Genomic DNA, 17027 nt, shown 5'->3' with positions numbered 1-17027 from the left:
TGGGATGCCATGAGGCACTTGGGCGCTCCAGTTCCTCAATGTTGATTGCTAGCCCATCTATGGTTTGCATTATTGCAGGCTACATATGCTTAAATTTCTGCTGGCCAGTGACATTCGTTCTACACTGGTGAGCAGGCCAAGGCCCTGGAAAGGTAGATCACTGCAACACTCATGAGGAGCTTTGTTCAGAAATCCTCAGTTATGTCAGCTTGTTAGCTCTGAATAAATTGAATGGAAACTCAAAAGCATGGGAAACAATTTACCTATGAACTCCGTGACAGGGTCATGCTCGCCTTCGGTCTTAATCGTTCCTGCAATGCTGTCGTTCTCCAAGATTGGAAGAAAAAGCTGCACAAAGTCAGAGGTGTATGGAGGAGCAATGACATCGAGCACCTGGGGAGATAATTGAGATAGCAGAAGACTGTGGCTTACACTGTTTCAACATGTGGAAATAGAGATGGTGGCTGATGCATTGTTTCCTGATCTCAGAGAGTAGCTTGTCATTTAACAGAAACTTACTAAACACACTTCTGCAATTCTGAACACAGAAGACATCCACCTACGGACACAGAGTTGCACGCAGCGTAGTGTTGACTAAAGCATCTTGTTGTTGCAACGGGACTTCTCCCCCTCTCTGCCAATCTCTTCTGGGGTTGCCCCAACCCTCTGGGGCAGATTTTGGGTAGGGTGCAGGGCATCCACCGGAGGGGGGGGGGAGGCACATAGTGCAAGGATTTCTGCTTGCATGAGCAGGATGTGCTAGTTGGACCCCATCCACAGCATACAATACATCAGCAGCTGTTTCAGGCAAAGTAGAGGTAGGCAAAAACAAGGACAACATTATTCCTTCAGTTTCTGGCAACCATGCCTTCCACCCAACACAGCATGAAGTAAATGTTCCATCACCACAAGGATTTACCCTTGTGCAACAGGACTTCCAATCTCCCCAACCACCAACCCCACCCTGCACCCTCCCCAAACCTCCTCCGCAGGGTTGGTGGAAAACCCAGAACAGATTTAGTGGGCAGGTGGGAGAGGAGAATATTCCATCGTACAAGTGTAAATCTTTGAACTGATAGGGCAGTTGGTTTGTGTTATACTGGACGTAAGCCCACAAGTCTAGCAGTAATCGGTAAGATTCCAAATCATTTCTGTATGTTTTAACATCTATTTGTCCCATCTACAGTATCAGAACAAAACTGTCAGAGCCATGTGATATTTGAAGCCTTGCTCCAAGTGCCTTGCCTTCAGAGGTTACTTGGGTGGTGACCACCAATGGCCGTTTCTGTGACGGCACTCTGGCTATACAGTGGTACCTCTGGTTACAAACAATTCATTCCGGAGGTCCATTCTTAACCTGCAACCATCCTTAACCTGAGGTACCACTTTAGCTAATGGGGCCTCCCATTGCCGTGCGATTTCTGTTCGCATCCTGAGGTAAAGTTCTTAACCCAAGGTGCTACTTCCGGGTTAGTGGAGTCTGTAACCCGAAATGTTTGTAACCCAAGGTACCACTGTGGCTACATTATCATTTAGGTGCTTTCCTGGCTTTTAGTGGATGACTTGACTATAGGCTTGGATCTTTTGTTTTTACTGACTTGGTTGGAAGGCTTGTTAAGGACAAAGGTGGGATACCTGTGTTGCAAATAAAATAGCCAAAAGGCCACAACATCGTCTTAAGGCTGCCAATTTAATGAGCCAGTGCAAACTAATCTGCATGAACACAGCTTTGCAGGTTCCACATAGTCACTGACCTCCGTCACAAAGTATCTGATCAGGGAAATGTCCGTGTCCAGCTTCTCGAGGCACTTCCGTATGTAGCCAACCACTGGAAGGACGTATCCTCGACTGAGCAAGTGAACCATCCTGTCCAGAAGGGTTTTTTTAAGTTCCAGCTGAAAGGACAAACAAGGCAGGATGTTTATCTTTGAAACTCAGCCTAAGTAAAATCTTAAAAGATGATGTAACTGAGGGATCTGTTCATTCTCTAGCAAAGATTCCAAGCTGCATTAACCATTTAAAGAAGACAAGACCTGCCTTGCTGAATGAGAAGAAGGGCTGCCCTTGCTTGTGGGTCTGATTCACACCAAGTAGCCTCTGAATGAGGATGTAGGGAAGCTCCCTTTGGCAGCCATGAGTTCCAACAGCAGGCCTGTGCCTGGAATGGACCCCCCACATCCAGCTCTCTCGATCTTGCTCTGGAGAAGGAAAGGGTTGCTGACTGCCCTCAGCAATGCCCCACTTTGTTCTCTCTTTCTGAGAGTTCTGCCTTCGCTGCTCCTTCTGCCGTGAGCTGCTCTTTCAGATGTCTCCGGAGAGTTTGCAAGCGGCAGCAAATCGCTTCCTATGTTTCAAACATCTGGTTCTCGCATCCTGCTGAACACTGAGGTTACATTCAGCTGTCGTAACTAATGGCAGTTTGCTCGATCTATCTTCCCTGTATCTGTTCCCCTTCTGAAGCCCAGGGTCACCACTAAACTGCAAGGTTGAAATCCATGAATAAGTTAAGCATTTCGTGTACTACTTTTTGCCTGCCCACTGACTTGCCAATCAATGCCAGCTCAAGACCTAAATATATTATACCAACAAAGTTATGTAAACTTTTATAGCCTTGGGTGAAGAAGTTATGCAACTCTTGATTTTTGGCACAACGGACAATTGGCAAGGATATCAGCCGAGATGGAAGGTAATACTGAAAAGCCCTTACTGATGATCCATCTGTCTAGTTATTGCCAGCTGAACCCACGTACAGGAGAATGTACAAGAACAAACTCTCTTTTCTTGGCCCCACAAGAAGATTATCTCCTTCATCAATGAGAATATGGAGATGTAACTTTCATTTCTTAGTACAGGGATGGGGACATAGCTGTCAACTTTTCCTTTTTAAGGGAAATTCCCTTATTCCAAATAGGATTCCGCATGAGAAAATGGAAAGGTTGACAGCTATGGATGGGGAAAGCAGTCTGCAGCTATTGCTGAACTCAAACTTCCTCAGCCCTAGGCAGTATTGTCTGATCAGAGAGATGACTGGAATAGGATTTGGCAACAGATCATTTGTAAGGGGAATGTTGCAGGGTTGTCCCATCCTCTGGTTTGTTCAGTCTCTCTTAAATAAAAGCAGAATTCTGCCCAGCAACTACAAGGCACAGTTATTTCCCACAAGAATCCTTCACTCTCTTTTCTGCAGACGCTACAAAAGTATGCTACAAAAGTGGCATAAAGGTTTGCAGCCCCTGAACGCCCCCCCCCACCAGCACAAAACGACAGCTCCCAAGATTGCTTGGGCAACCTGCTTCAGTTCTGTAGCACAGAAGTAAGGAGGAGAAAAAAAGGCCTGAGGAAAATCTAAACCCCTCAATTTTCATCACCTGTTCCATGACATCGAGCTGAGAGTGCTCCGTCTCAAAGAGTTTGACCAGAAGCTGCAGGACCAGAGGATGAAGGAGTTGATGGCATGTACTGATCTGCAAATCAGAAGGCAAATATGTAAGTTCCTCTAGACTCCGGTATTAACACACAAACCTGGCCAAGAGACAAGTGCTTTAAGACACACATTCTTAAGACACATTATGGATAGCTCAGTTGGTTAGAGCGTGTTGCTGGTAACGCCAAGGTTGCAGGTTTGATCCCCATATGGGACAGCTGCATATTCCTGCATGGTTGGGGGGTTGGACATGAGGGCTATGCAGTTATCCCACAATTCTGGACAGGTGAAGAATCTGATACTGGATCAAATGCTCAGCATCCCCCAAATACTAGGTAGCTTTCCCTTAAGAACAAACTAAAGCTTCTAGTCCTCACGGTTGGCAAAATGGTGCACCTTAATGCATATGCATGCAAAGCCTGGTGAACTTTGAACAACCAGAGGGGATGTGAGTGTGATTTCTAGTGTCTAAGAAGTGGAGCTTCAACACCCTGCAAAACTCTTTGCCCCTTCCCCGCCAGGATGAGCAGAAGTAAATCACACAAAACACATTATTTGTTGTGCCGAATTAAGCGCAGCGTGCATGCGCACAGACACACATACAGCCCTGACCTTACCTCATCCAACAGCGCCAAGTGCACTGGAGTATGATCAGTCTGAAGCTGGAAATATCGGGGCTCTGACACTGTCCAGTCAACCCATTTCAGTACGCCCATTGCTACTACTGGAAATCTAAAAGATACAGGGAAGCCACGCTAAATATTATTTAATGATTTATATATTTACATTATGCACTCCTATTTAAAAAAAATTCAAGGTGGTACGCAACACAAGAGAGTAAACTCAGCAGAAGTAACTGTAAAACAAGAATACATCAATTAATACTGATTGGTTCAAAAAAGAAAATACATCTTACAGAGGCCCATCTGTCCCGAACAAGCTACAGCTGAATGCTTTAACCTGTTGTCCACTGGAAGCTTCCAGATCTAAATGTCCGCCAGGACTTAACCATTTCTCTTTTGCTGTTGCAGTCTTTCCAGTCTGACCTCATGTGACCCTGAGCTGTCAGCCCAATCTGGAAAATGCCTAAGCTCCAGAACAATACTGACCCCCACACAGGAAAGGGTGCTTGTTGTTTCTTCTGTGGATCAATGTTGGAAAAACAGATCCTAACCTTTTAAGGAAACTGATTTGCTTTAAGCAAGGGTACTGAGTCTCTCCCCATGAGACAGAATCCTAGCTCAGCATTAAGCGGTATATTATTAACTAATACAATAATAAAATGATGGTGATATTATTAATACTAAATAGGTGGTATTCAACTTCTCCATTTGAACAGGGCAAGGATCTCCACTTGCACAACGGGACTTTGCCGCACACCTTCTCTAAATTTGTTCCTAAGGGTTGGGGGAACTCCTAGAACAAACTTTGGGGTTATGGAAAATGGGGGGGGCACAGAGCAGGGAAGAATTTCTGTTGTACAAAAAGAAATTCACTCATAGAACAAGAGACTCACTGCTCTGTTGGATTCCACTTAATAAAAAACAAACAAACAAACAAACAAACAAACAAACAACAGGCAAGGGTCAAGGTCCAAACAGTTAGCAGCCCATGGAAATGACCTTCATCCTAAGGGTATCAAAGGCTGCAGTGAACATATGTTTTTCATTTGAATTTCAATATTTATTACTGTAAGCTGTCCAGAAAGGTTATTGGCTGGCGTATAAATAATATATGGCATATAAATATCTGTACCAAGGAAAAGCACAAAACTGAAGTGTTTCCACGTTAATGCAAGCTTTACTCTCAAGCAAATTAGTCAAAATCTTCTTCCAAGATTTACCTGATGCACTGGTAGAGGGTGCTCAGTTCTGCTACGAGTTCGGAGGCGCCTTTATTTTCATTGCAACAAAGATTGTGAACAGTTTCGATCGCTTTTGTGGTGGACTTGAGTTCATCTTTATTTATGCTCACTCTCTTGTTCTAAAAGTGTGATAAAATGTGGTATGGGAGACAAGAAGAGTCATGAGTGCAGAAGTAGCACATGGTACAGATTGCAATTTCGTCCACCTTCCTGACGAGTCAAAGCTTTTGAGCTCTCTGCATGCCTTTCGCTTTCCACAAACAAGATAATATCATTAGGTAACGTGCAGAAGAATTTTCAATCTGATGCCATGAAGATAGGCAAGGACAATTTTTTGACCAAAGTGGAAGATGGATGACCCATTTATATCCTAAGGGAAGGAGCCATGAAGGCATGCAATAGCTGATGGGTCGACAGGTTCATTTGATAGCATAAAACTGAGATGGCTCAAGCTATCAGCTGGCTAGTCTTTCGTCCTCAGTCCCTCTACCCCAAACCTGTAATATAAGGATGCCAATAGTAGCTCACCTTGCAGGCCTGTTGTTTACAGAGGTACTGTACAAAAAGCACTTTGAGCATTTTTTAAAGTGCTCTGTAAAAGAAACAAGTTGTTGTTTTTAAGCTGGTTATAAGTTATCACTTCTTGCAAGACAGGAGTCAAGTTTACAGTTTTATTCTACAGTGGTACCTCGGTTTATGAACACAATTGGTTCCGGAAGTCTGTTCATAAACTGAAGCAAACTTTCCCATTGAAAGTAATGGAAAGTGAATTAATCCATTCCAGACGGTCCGTGGAGTACTTAAAATGAAGCATTCATAAACTGAAGTGAACTTTCCCTTGAAAGTAATGGAAAGTGGATTAATCCGTTCCAGACGGGTCCGCGGCGTACTCAACCTGAAGCGTACTTAACCCGAAGCATGGGTGTAATTGGTTCCGGAAGTCTGTTCATAAACTGAAGCGTTCATAAACTGAAGCGAATTTTCCCATTGAAAGTTATGGAAAGTGAATTAATCCATTCCAGATGGGTACGCGGCGTTCGTAAAACGAAAATTCGTAAACCGAGGTTCCACTGTATTCCCCTAGTCATCTTCATTTCGATCAATCCAATAAAAATAGCAATATTCGCAGAAGATACATACAATTTCAACTATATTTCTTCTACAGAAACCTATGACTTCCCATCCTCTCCATATTTTCCTTTATATTAAACATCTTGCTCTAATTTATCATTATCATTTTGTGAAATTTCTCTTTTCTATTTTGAAATCCTTTTCCTTCATATATATTATTTACAGAAATCATTCAAAGGCTGTTGTTGTTTAGTCATTTCCGACTCTTCGTGACCCCATGGACGAGAGCACACCAGGCACTCCTGTCTTCCACTGCCTCCCGCAGTTTGGTTAAACTCATGTTAGTAGCTTCAAGAACAATGTCCAACCATCTTGTCCTCTGTCATCCCCTTCTCCTTGTGCCCTCAATCTTTCCCAACATCAGGGTCTTTACCAGGGAGTCTTCTCTTCTCATGAAGTGGCCAAAGTATTGGAGCCTCAGCTTCAGGATCTGTCCTTCCAGTGAGCACTCAGGGCTGATTTCCTTCAGAATGGATAGGTTTGATCTTCTTGCAGTCCATGGGACTCTCAAGAGTCTCCTCCAGCACCATAATTCTACCGTGTTTAAGTTACAGCTACTTCTCAAATAATTCTTAAAATTATCCCATTCTAGAATGAACTCCTGTCTAGATTTATATCAGATTTCCCCCCAAAAAAGAGGCTAATTCCGCATATTCTGTCAATTTGAGTAACCATTCAGTTCAAGTAGGGAATTTTTCCAATATGTTGCAATAAGCACCCTCACGGCCGCGGTTGCATATAAGAAAACTTTCCTTATACCCTTGGGGGTGTCAGTACCTTTATTCTAAATTACGATGAAACATAACATAGGTGAGCTTACCTTTTTCCATGTTTCCACAACGCTAGCTGCATATGCCAAAATATGAATATATTTGTGTTTATGGTCTTGATTTATCTTGGCACCTGGCTTAAACAGCGATAGCATGAAGAGATCCAGGAAAGCGGGAACTCTGATCTGAGAAACAGTAATACAAGACATCTGTATGAGCCAGAGTGCTGTCATGCTTAGAGTGTCGGACTAGAACCTGGGACACCAGGATTCAAATCCCTACTCAGCCATTAATCTCACAGGGTGACCTTGGGCCAGCCACTGCCCCTCAGCCTAACCTACCTCACAGGGTTGTTGTGGGGATTAAATGAGGAAAGGGGATGTGCATGTGGGCCACCTGTGAGCTCCCTGGAGAAAAATAGCATATAAAGGCAATATGGTTGCGATAAATAGATAAACAATAAAAAACATGACAAGAGGCGGCTCATGCAAAATCATGGTTTTAAGAGTCACCAAACGCAGAATCTGTATCGTTGTTTGTTTGTTTTTATGGGTGGGGGAGGGAATGGGAAGGGAAAGGAAAAATGGTATGGGAAATTAAAAATTGGAAGGAGAGAATATAATGTATGTAAAAATTCTCGTACTTCAATAAAAATCTTTTAAAAAAGAAAAAAAGAATCTGTATCGTTATCATGTTTCTAGTAAAGTGGATTTCCTAGACAAGGTTTAGTAAGAGTCCTAATGCCGTAATCAAAACACAATTTCAATTAAAAACACCAAGAGAGTTGATTTTACCCAAATCACATAGTACAAAAGCCTGGTCAACAGGAAGGTCTAGAGCAGTGCGGGGGGCCGAACTTGTGGTCCTCCAAGACGTTGTTGGACTTGCGCTCCCATCAGTGGCAGCCCAGACGGCCAACAATCTGGGATCATGGGAGTTGTACTTCAGCACTACCTGGAGGGCCCCAAATTTGCCTATCCCTGGCCAAGATAATAGACTGCGAACACACTTGTTTTTATTTTTGTCCTCATTATTCAAGGCATGCTGTGTTATAGTACCAAGGATGAGGAAGGTTAACATGTCAGCATCTTTTTGGAGTCGGGGAAAGCTCATAGAGCAGTTTACAACTCCAAGTCATGAAATCCCTGACTGATACCTTGTCTCAGTCACAAACTCTGAAGGTAATCTTAGGCAAGCCACTGCCTCTCGACTAGTATATAGCCTACCATAATAAGGCTGTAGAAGGGGATGCAATGAGACAGTGTATGTGAAGCATTGTGGACTTGGAATTCTAAATATGCTAGCAATTATTATTAGGCATTGCGCTATTAGAGGTGCTAAGGGATAGTTCTGTTTTCCTTACATTCATAGTGTCTGTGCAATTGCTAGCAACTCATGTGAAAAACAGCAAAGGTTTGAGGGAAAGGAGGCAAGCCAAGATGCAAATGTGCCCTATGAGATACTTAAAAGCATGTTAATTCACAAGAGGAGGCTCTAACTGTGCAGTGAAGGAGTAGGAGCAATGAGGTGCTTTGCACAGTTCTTGATGCCGTTGAAAGCGTAGCAAAAAAAAAAAAAAGCTTCTTCAAAAGAAGCTACTGATACTTACCAGCTCTACTGGAGGAGGATCCATGCTCGAAAACATTTTGTGCAAGACCGTGATGTCTGCTGGGTTCAACGCTCCTTTCGATAACATGGCACCAAGTGCTTGGCAGGCTCGAGGGTACGAAGCAGCCGTTCCCAGAGCTAAAGTGATCTGACTAGCATCGTGGCCTCTTGAGAAGGTCAAAACAAGAAGAGGAGAGAATTTTAGGTGATCTGTAGACTAAGAGGTGCTAGGTTGCCAACAGGAGCAGACAATACTAAACGACTTCCAAGGGTGCTGAGCAGGTTAAAGATGACCCAAAAGAACCCCATGATCAAGATACGCAGAGCAGCATCCTTCAGATTGAGTTTGGGCCCAGAAGTGTTTATCATCAAATACACCAGAGTTCATCTAGCCCATTGCTGCATTGCGTTATTAAGTTTACATATACAGTGGTACCTCGGTTTAAGAACAGCCCTGTTTACGAACAATTCGGTATAAGAACTCCGCAAAACCGGAAGTAGTGTTCCGGTTAGCGATCTTTACCTCGGTCTACAAAAGGAAGCCGAACAGTGGAAGGGCACCAGCGGTGGGAGACCTCATTAGGGAGAGCGCGCCTTGGTTTAAGAATGGACTTCTGGAATGGATTAAGTTCGTAAACCGAGGTACCGCTGTACTTTGACGATTGTTTCAACTTGGACCCCTATCCTGCCTTTTCCTAAGCCCCAGATCTGCTTAACCCCAGCTACTAATTGAAAACACAAGCTAAACAATCTTACAAAATGTTTGAAAGATGTTCGGGCAGCAATGACCCCTCTAGGGGTAGGAATTTGCACAGCTGTGCGTCAGTTATTAAGAATGCCTTCCTTTATGCCCTCATAATTCAAACATGGAAGGAAAGGTCCTGCCTTGCCTATCTTAAGACACTGCTGCAGGACACTGTGGAGTCTTTCAGTTTGGAAATACCTGCTGATTTATGCATGAAATACAGCTGTAAGTCCTCCTATTCCCAAGAGTCAGAAGGTTTTGTGTACTCCCAATGATGCACCTTAGGCAGAAGGGTTGCTCTGGGAAAAACCATGAAAACCTGTGCACCAGCTATTCTGCCAGCGCTACGTTCTCACGCCATACTTTAGTTTCAACTAACTTCCTAAAATGAACTGCACAAGTGGGTTGGACCAGGTTTCTGTTTTCACTGAGCTTACATCTAAACTGGGAGAGCACAGGGCAAGCAGAGCCACAGATAAATTAAGAAAAAGAGCTTTAAATGCAGCAAGGTCTTACTTCTCGTGAGCAAACCGTTGAACCTCTTGAGCAATCCTGCGCACAGCAGAGCCACCTTGCTCTTCTTGAGATAATATGGACATTATCGCTTGGGCAAAGAGATAGGTATGTTCACCATGGCACACCATTTTCTGCAAATACACCGAGAGACAAAAGGTACTAATAACAGTATCTTCCGATTTATGAAAGCACAGGCAACAAAAAAAGTGGTTTTGCATGCTTAGCTGAGATGGGAATAGGAGAGAATCTTCTCTGTATCATTCTAATTTTAATGTAGCCGGAGCAAGCACAATAGTAGAGAATCTAGGAGGACATCAAAACATTCTGGAGTACAGAACTCATTTTCTAGAGTCAGCAGGGAAATGGGAGTCTGGCTGTGCAACTTTGGCATATTGGGAAATGGTCCAAAAAGGGGTCACCTGTTTCGGTAGAATTTGTGGAAGGCTTCTCACATCCTCCCCAAATCAGGGACCTTTGGAACATCAGATGCATCATAAAAAACAAGAATTAGAGGAGAAAAAAGAGACTTACAGCAAACTCAGGTAAATTCTTCTCCAGGTTTTCTTCCCCACCATCTAAGATAGTAGCCAGAGAAGTACGCAGTACTCGAGAAAAAACTTCCAACTGCTGGCATGCTGTTGATACGCTGGTTATCTCCCCTTGGTACCCAGCGTCAGAGATAAGCTGTAACAAAAGCATCAGCAGCTGAGTCAACTGCAGCACTTGGAGGCCAAAGAGAAGTTCACGCTCAGAAGAATATAAATAATAATAATAATAATTTATTTATACCCCAGCCACTCTGGGCGGCTTCCAACAGAAAAATGGAATAAAATAATCTATTAAACCTTAGAAGCCTCCCTAAACAGGGCTGCCTTCAGATGTCTTCTAAAAATCTGGTAGCTGTTTTTCTCTTTGACATCTGATGGGAGGGCGTTCCACAGGGCGGGCGCCACCACCAAGAAGGCCCTTTGCCTGGTTCCCTGCAACTTGGCTTCTCGCAATGAGGGAACCGGCAGAAGGCCCTCGGTACTGGACCTCAGTGTCCGGGCAGAACGATGGGGGTGGACATGCTCCTTCAGGTATACTGGACCGAGGCCATTTAGGGCTTTAAAGGTCAGCACCAACACTTTGAACCTCCATGCATGCATTTCAGCAGATACCATTACATTTTCATTGCAGGCGGTTGGACTAGAAGACACTCAGGATCCCTTCCAACTATACAATTCTATGATTTGGGGGCCTGTGGACATATTTGCAAACCGGATAGACTTTCATGCCCACCACATAGTCATCTCCTGCACACAAGCATGGACTGCAACCTAAGTCACATATAAAGTTAAGCACTATTATACATGTGTAACAGTCATAGAGAATCCTGGGAACTGTAGTTGTTAACTGTGCTGATCTCACAGAGGTACAATTCCCAGCATCCTTAACTAACTACAGCTCCCAGGATTCTCGCATGACTTTCAAAGTGGTAAATAGTGCATTAAATGTATGGTGTTGATGGAACCTTAGTTTGCTAACTGCAACAGAATGCTTCTTTCAAGCCTAATGGCTGGGGAAACCCAGCCAGATGGGTGGGGTATAAATAAATAAATATAATAATTAATTATTATCATTATTGTTATTAATGCTCACAGCACGGCTTCAGGAAAGCTGGCCGTGAAAACCTTGGGTCCATCTTTGTTGACCACAAAATGTGCCTGCCAATAAAAATGAAAATAAGTGCAAATGTGCTTGCACCTCCGATTTACAGAGGAAACAAGCCCTAATTGGTATCTTAATATCCAGCACACACCACATGACATTTTCATCTAAAGCAGAGGCTGGTCCGTTAGGGCAAGTGGACCACCAACCTCAGTTTGCCCTCACCTGCCTGCCTCCTTCCTTACAACCAGTCCTAGTGGATGGCACTGCCTGTCAGCCTTTTCCTCCTCCTTAGCAATGGCCTTGTAGAACTCAAAATAGCGGAAGATGGAGGCAAAAGCAGAATTAGTTGGCTCCACCTACTGTTGGCCTCTCTACTTCCCACCCTACTGTTCCTAATGAGCGCCACCCTGCACTGATATGAAGGAGCACTTCGTGTCTGCTGTGCATTCTTGCTGACAGTTTAGCCAGCAAATGGTTTTGCGTCACTCTCTTCCCGCCCCTCTTGCTCATAACATGGTTTTCCAATTAACTGAAACAGATTATTAATTACCTTGACAGTAAAGTTCAGCATGAGGCAGTCTGGATGAGCTTCAGCCAGTTTGTAGAACAGATCCCGCCATGTAGTGTGCGCTATCATTTGCTCAAGCCATGCTGGTGTCTGCCAAAAAAAGAACAAAAACAGAGCAACAGAATGACACAGCCCTAGAGGCTGAGTAAAATCAACCTGATGCTCCAAAACAGCTTTAAAATTTCCTAACGAAAAAGCAGTGCTTTCCAGGGGAAAATGTTGCATTAGTATCTTGGAGCTCGAATGCCTAGTCAACCACAACTTTGCTATCAGTTACCTACCAGAGTTGTTGAGCCTTTTTTAGGGGGGGGGATGTCGAAAATCGCTCACCCACATGTGTCACAAAATCCACCTCTCGTCTATCCCATCGCCAGCAGAAGCTGCCAATCACCCGCCCAATTGCCGCAATATCGGTCAAGCAACACCACCCACTGGCGCAGCAACCAATAACACGCACAATAGCCACTGACAGCCACAGCAGCAACCAATCAAATGTCCAGCCTATGCACTACCCATGTATAAGACGACCCCCCACTTTTTAGCATTTTTTTTACAGGGAAAAAACCAGTCTTTTACAAGGCAAAGAAAAATACGGTACTTGTTTGAACTGACTATAGCCAGAAATGCCTTTGAGACGGATATCATACTTGGCAGCATTAAGTTATGTGAATTACCTCTCCTTCCTCTGTGAAAATTGAATCTGCTTTCCGAGGATCAAAGTGCTTAATCAGCAAGCTTTTCAGGTGGTTTTCCACTGTCTCCTGGACTTGAATGGGCTCAACACCTGCAATGAGAGAGATTCCTGTGTATGAATACATGTCTGTCAAACAGAAATTCTTTCATGCTTCCTGTGACTAAACCTTGTGACAAGGGAGCGCATACAGTACACCCCCCTCTCCCTACCAAGCTTAACCAAGAGGCAATTACAATCAGAAGATGTTAATTTTACAGTACTTTGATTCTGCTGGCAAGCTTTCATATGACATATCTATTTGCATCCCAAGTGTTAGCTACTCAAACTCAGTTAACTCATCCATTAATGTGCAGCCGATTCTGAATCATAGGTCTATTCCCCCCCTCACTCAAAGCAGTAGTCAAAATATTTTTAAGTGACTAATAGGTAGAAAATTTGCTATAGCAGGCATGTCTTTTTTTGCATGCTGTGCAAAAAAAGTAGCAGTCACATACACACACAAACCCCAACAATGTTTGGGAACATACCTGTTTGAATGAGCCACTCGGCCAAAAGATTTACTGTCTGAGCTACAGCAGTATAGTTATCCGATAAGAGCTGGATCACATTCTCTGGAGAGCCACCTGCTTGGAAATACCTGTTAAAAGATGCAGGCACCACTTTGAGCCAAACTCTAAAAAATCAAGGAGTATCAAATTTCGAAGTAAATTGCCCCTTAACTCAGTGTTTCTCAACCAGTGTGTCTCCAGATGTTTTGGGACTACAACTCCCATCATTCCTGACCACTGGTCTTGCTAGCTAGGGATGATGGGAGTTGTAGTCCCAAAACATCTGGAGGCACACTGGTTGAGAAACACTGCCTTAACTGAGCCAGGGACCAATACTACCATTCCCTCTTCCACCCACACCAACGCAATCACCCTGCCGTTACCTTTTCAAAGTATTAAATATGGAGGGCTCCATGATGTAATCTCGGGTGGAAAATTTCTGCAAACATTCCTGCTGGACACCAGCATCATCTTCTTCACCATATTCATCATCTTGCTGTTCGAAAGTGCAGAATTGCAAACCGTTATTTTTCCCACCACACTGGATTTCTGTTATAATACACTTGTTGGCAAAGTTAGCTTCCCCCCCCCCCGGCTTTAAGGAATGTGGTTAGAAAATAATAATAATAATAATAATAATAATAATAATAATAATAATAATAAAGGTCAGCACCAACACTTTGAATTGTGCTCGGAAACGTACTGGGAGCCAATGTAGGTCTTTCAGGACCGGTGTTATATGGTCTCGGCGGCCGCTCCCAGTCACCAGTCTAGCTGCCGCATTCTGGATTTGTTGTAGTTTCCGGGTCACCTTCAAAGGTAGCCCCACGTAGAGCGCATTGCAGTAGTACAAGCGGGAGATAACTAGAGCATGCACCACTTTGGCGAGACAGTCCGCGAGCAGGTAGGGTCTCAGCCTGCGTACCAGATGAAGCTGATAAACAGCTGCCCTGGACACAGAATTGACCTGCGCCTCCATGGACAGCTGTAAGTCCAAAATGACTCCCAGGCTGCGCACCTGGTCCTTCAGGGGCACAGTTACCCCATTCAGGACCAGGGAGTCCTCCACACCTGCTTGCCTCCTGTCTCCCACAAACAGTACTTCTGTCTTGTCAGGATTCAATTTCAATCTGTTAGCCACCATCCACCCTCCAACCACCTCCAGACACTCACACAGGACCTTCACCGCCTTCACTGCTTCTAATTTAAAAGAGAGGTAGAGCTGGGTGTCATCCGCATACTGATGAACACCCAGCCCAAACCCCCTGATGATCTCTCCCAGCGGCTGCATGTAGATGTTAAGAAGCATGGGGGAGAGGACAGAACCCAGAGGCACCCCACAAGTGAGAGCCCAGGGGTCTGAACACTCATCCCCCACCACCACTTTCTGAACACGGCTCAGGAGGAAGGAGCGGAACCACTGTATGACAGTGCCCCCAGTTCCCAACCGCTCTAGACGGTTCAGAAGGATGTTATGGTCAATGGTGTCAAAAGCCGCTGAGAGATCCAGCAAAACTAGGAAAGACAACAAAACAACAAAACCCCAGCAACACATATTAGAATAATAGAATCATAGAGTTGGAAGAGACCACAAGGGCCATCCAGTCCAACCCCCTGCCAAGCAGGAAACACCATCAAAGCATTCTTGACATATGCCTGTCAAGCTTCATCCTGATCATGAAGATGGATAAGAGGCAATTAAGAGCTTGTCTCTTCAGGTCTGATGCAGAAAGGGATTTAACCACGATTGTCTCTACCAAAAGTTCACCATGGTTCCAACTTATCAAAATGGAGCACATCCGAGCTAGTTATTTGACAAAGCTCCCACTTGCCGTACTAAAAATCGCTTTTACAGAATTACGATTCCAATCGATGCCCTCAGCGGTGGTGGATGGTCGGTATAACAAAGTACAGTACAAGGAGAGACAACCTTGTGTAGAGGACCTGTATCACTATTTATTGCAATGCCTGCTATATATAGAACCAAGAGACCGATTTATAAAACCCCTGCTCACGAATGGAACACACTCAAACAGGGTGGAAAGGGTGAAATGGCTGCTGAGTGATACTGATGACTTCGTAACTTATAAAGTAGCACTATATGTGCTGGCAGCTAAGACGATCAGGAGAAAAGAACTAGATAAAATAGCGGTCCATTGCAAAGGTGATTCGGACATTTAAGCTGCCACATTCTACCTGAGAACCCCTTGCTATTACGGTATATCGTATGCAATAAATAATTTTTTGGAGATGTGATCGTTGTTTATTGCATCTGCAGTGCCTGATGTTTTTTATGGTTATCGTTGCTTTTCTTTTTGTTCCCATTGTGAATGATGCCATGGCCTTTGGCTAGTGCAAAAAAATTGATGATGATGATGATATTAAACTGCTTCATCCTGTGGCTACAACGTTAACAGCCATACAGGCACAGGAACACAGGATGCTGTCTTTTATTGGGGAAGACTATTGGTCCGTCTAGGTTAGTTTTGCCAATGCCTAGCCAGTGTGGGGTGCACCCCAGAGAACAAAGCTAATGGTCTGGGATGATGGGAGTTGGAGGCAAATAAACATCCAGACAGCATCATGTGTAGGCTACTCCTAGTTTACGGGCAACTAGCAGTTCTCCAGAGCCTCTAGCAGGAGTCTTCTGCAGTCCTATCTGGAAATGCATGCCCCTCTGGAAATGTAAAGCAATGGTGTCAGTGTTAGAAACTCAGATATGAAAACTAGGAGCTAAATAGCACCTTAAACCTAGGTTATGGGAGCAAAAATAGAACGTCCAGGTGCCCTTTTTTTAATGACAAGAATACAAAGCTGAAAATGAATGAACTGCAGCTAAAACATTATGCCCACTTCCCACATGGTCTAGTAGTGCTTCCCCTAATACTGTACTAGTCTTAAGAGGGTCTCTCCTCCAGTTTTCGGAAGTGGGGAGGCAGGAAAAGGTCCTCCTTTCCTTCCAACTCTGCAGTTTAAATCTGAAATCTTAAGGCGCAGTACTGCGCCCAGAGCTCAGAAACTTCTCACCCTAATGAAATTCCCTATCGCAAAACGCGCCTAGAACGATGGGAGTTCCGAATGGTGTTCATGCAATAATAATAATAATTATAATTATTATTATTAATAAGGAGCAACACATCCCCCGTTGCCCTCTTGGTGCTGCTTTTGAATTTACTACCTACAGCTTTCCTGAAGATAAATCAATCCCCCGGGGAGGAGGCGGAAAGGAGGTTTTCGGCTTGTGCAGCCTCAGAAACACAAGAGGGCGCGGGGGCGGAGAATAATAAATAACAACAATAAGAACAATAAGACCCCCCCCCCGAAAGACCTCCCTCCGCGGCCTCGCTCTCACCGCCCCACCGTCGCCGCCGTCGTCCCCCCACTCGGCGGCGGCGCTGCCTCCCAGGTAGTCGGGCTCCTCCATGGGCTCCTCTCGACTGCGGGACGCGTCCGGCTCCCCGCCTCCTCGCTCCCAGGGCCCTCAGGCGCCGAGGCCGCAGAGGCAC

The 17027-nt window shown here is 44.4% G+C and overlaps 1 protein-coding gene across 1 annotated transcript in view; it reads right to left on the bottom strand.

The window, feature by feature from the left end:
• NELFCD (negative elongation factor complex member C/D) overlaps positions 1–17027 on the bottom strand; it is an 18534-nt gene extending 1507 nt beyond the window's left edge. The window contains exons 1-14 of the mRNA XM_035122383.3: positions 16874–17027; positions 13905–14017; positions 13501–13610; positions 12954–13063; positions 12262–12369; positions 10590–10742; positions 10059–10189; positions 8799–8964; positions 7240–7374; positions 5268–5407; positions 4042–4156; positions 3369–3464; positions 1755–1895; positions 264–393 (exon numbers count right to left, since the gene is read on the bottom strand). Coding sequence (XP_034978274.1) covers positions 264–393; positions 1755–1895; positions 3369–3464; positions 4042–4156; positions 5268–5407; positions 7240–7374; positions 8799–8964; positions 10059–10189; positions 10590–10742; positions 12262–12369; positions 12954–13063; positions 13501–13610; positions 13905–14017; positions 16874–16945 — 1720 coding nt within the window. The 5' untranslated portion in view covers positions 16946–17027. The remainder of the gene's footprint in view (positions 1–263; positions 394–1754; positions 1896–3368; positions 3465–4041; positions 4157–5267; positions 5408–7239; positions 7375–8798; positions 8965–10058; positions 10190–10589; positions 10743–12261; positions 12370–12953; positions 13064–13500; positions 13611–13904; positions 14018–16873) is intronic.

The sequence above is a fragment of the Zootoca vivipara genome, chromosome 7, assembly GCF_965207765.1.
Source record: "Zootoca vivipara chromosome 7, rZooViv2.hap1.1, whole genome shotgun sequence".
Classification (NCBI taxonomy): domain Eukaryota; kingdom Metazoa; phylum Chordata; class Lepidosauria; order Squamata; family Lacertidae; genus Zootoca; species Zootoca vivipara.
The sequence above is the reverse complement of the archived record's forward strand: the minus strand, read 5'-3'. Positions and strand labels throughout refer to the sequence as shown.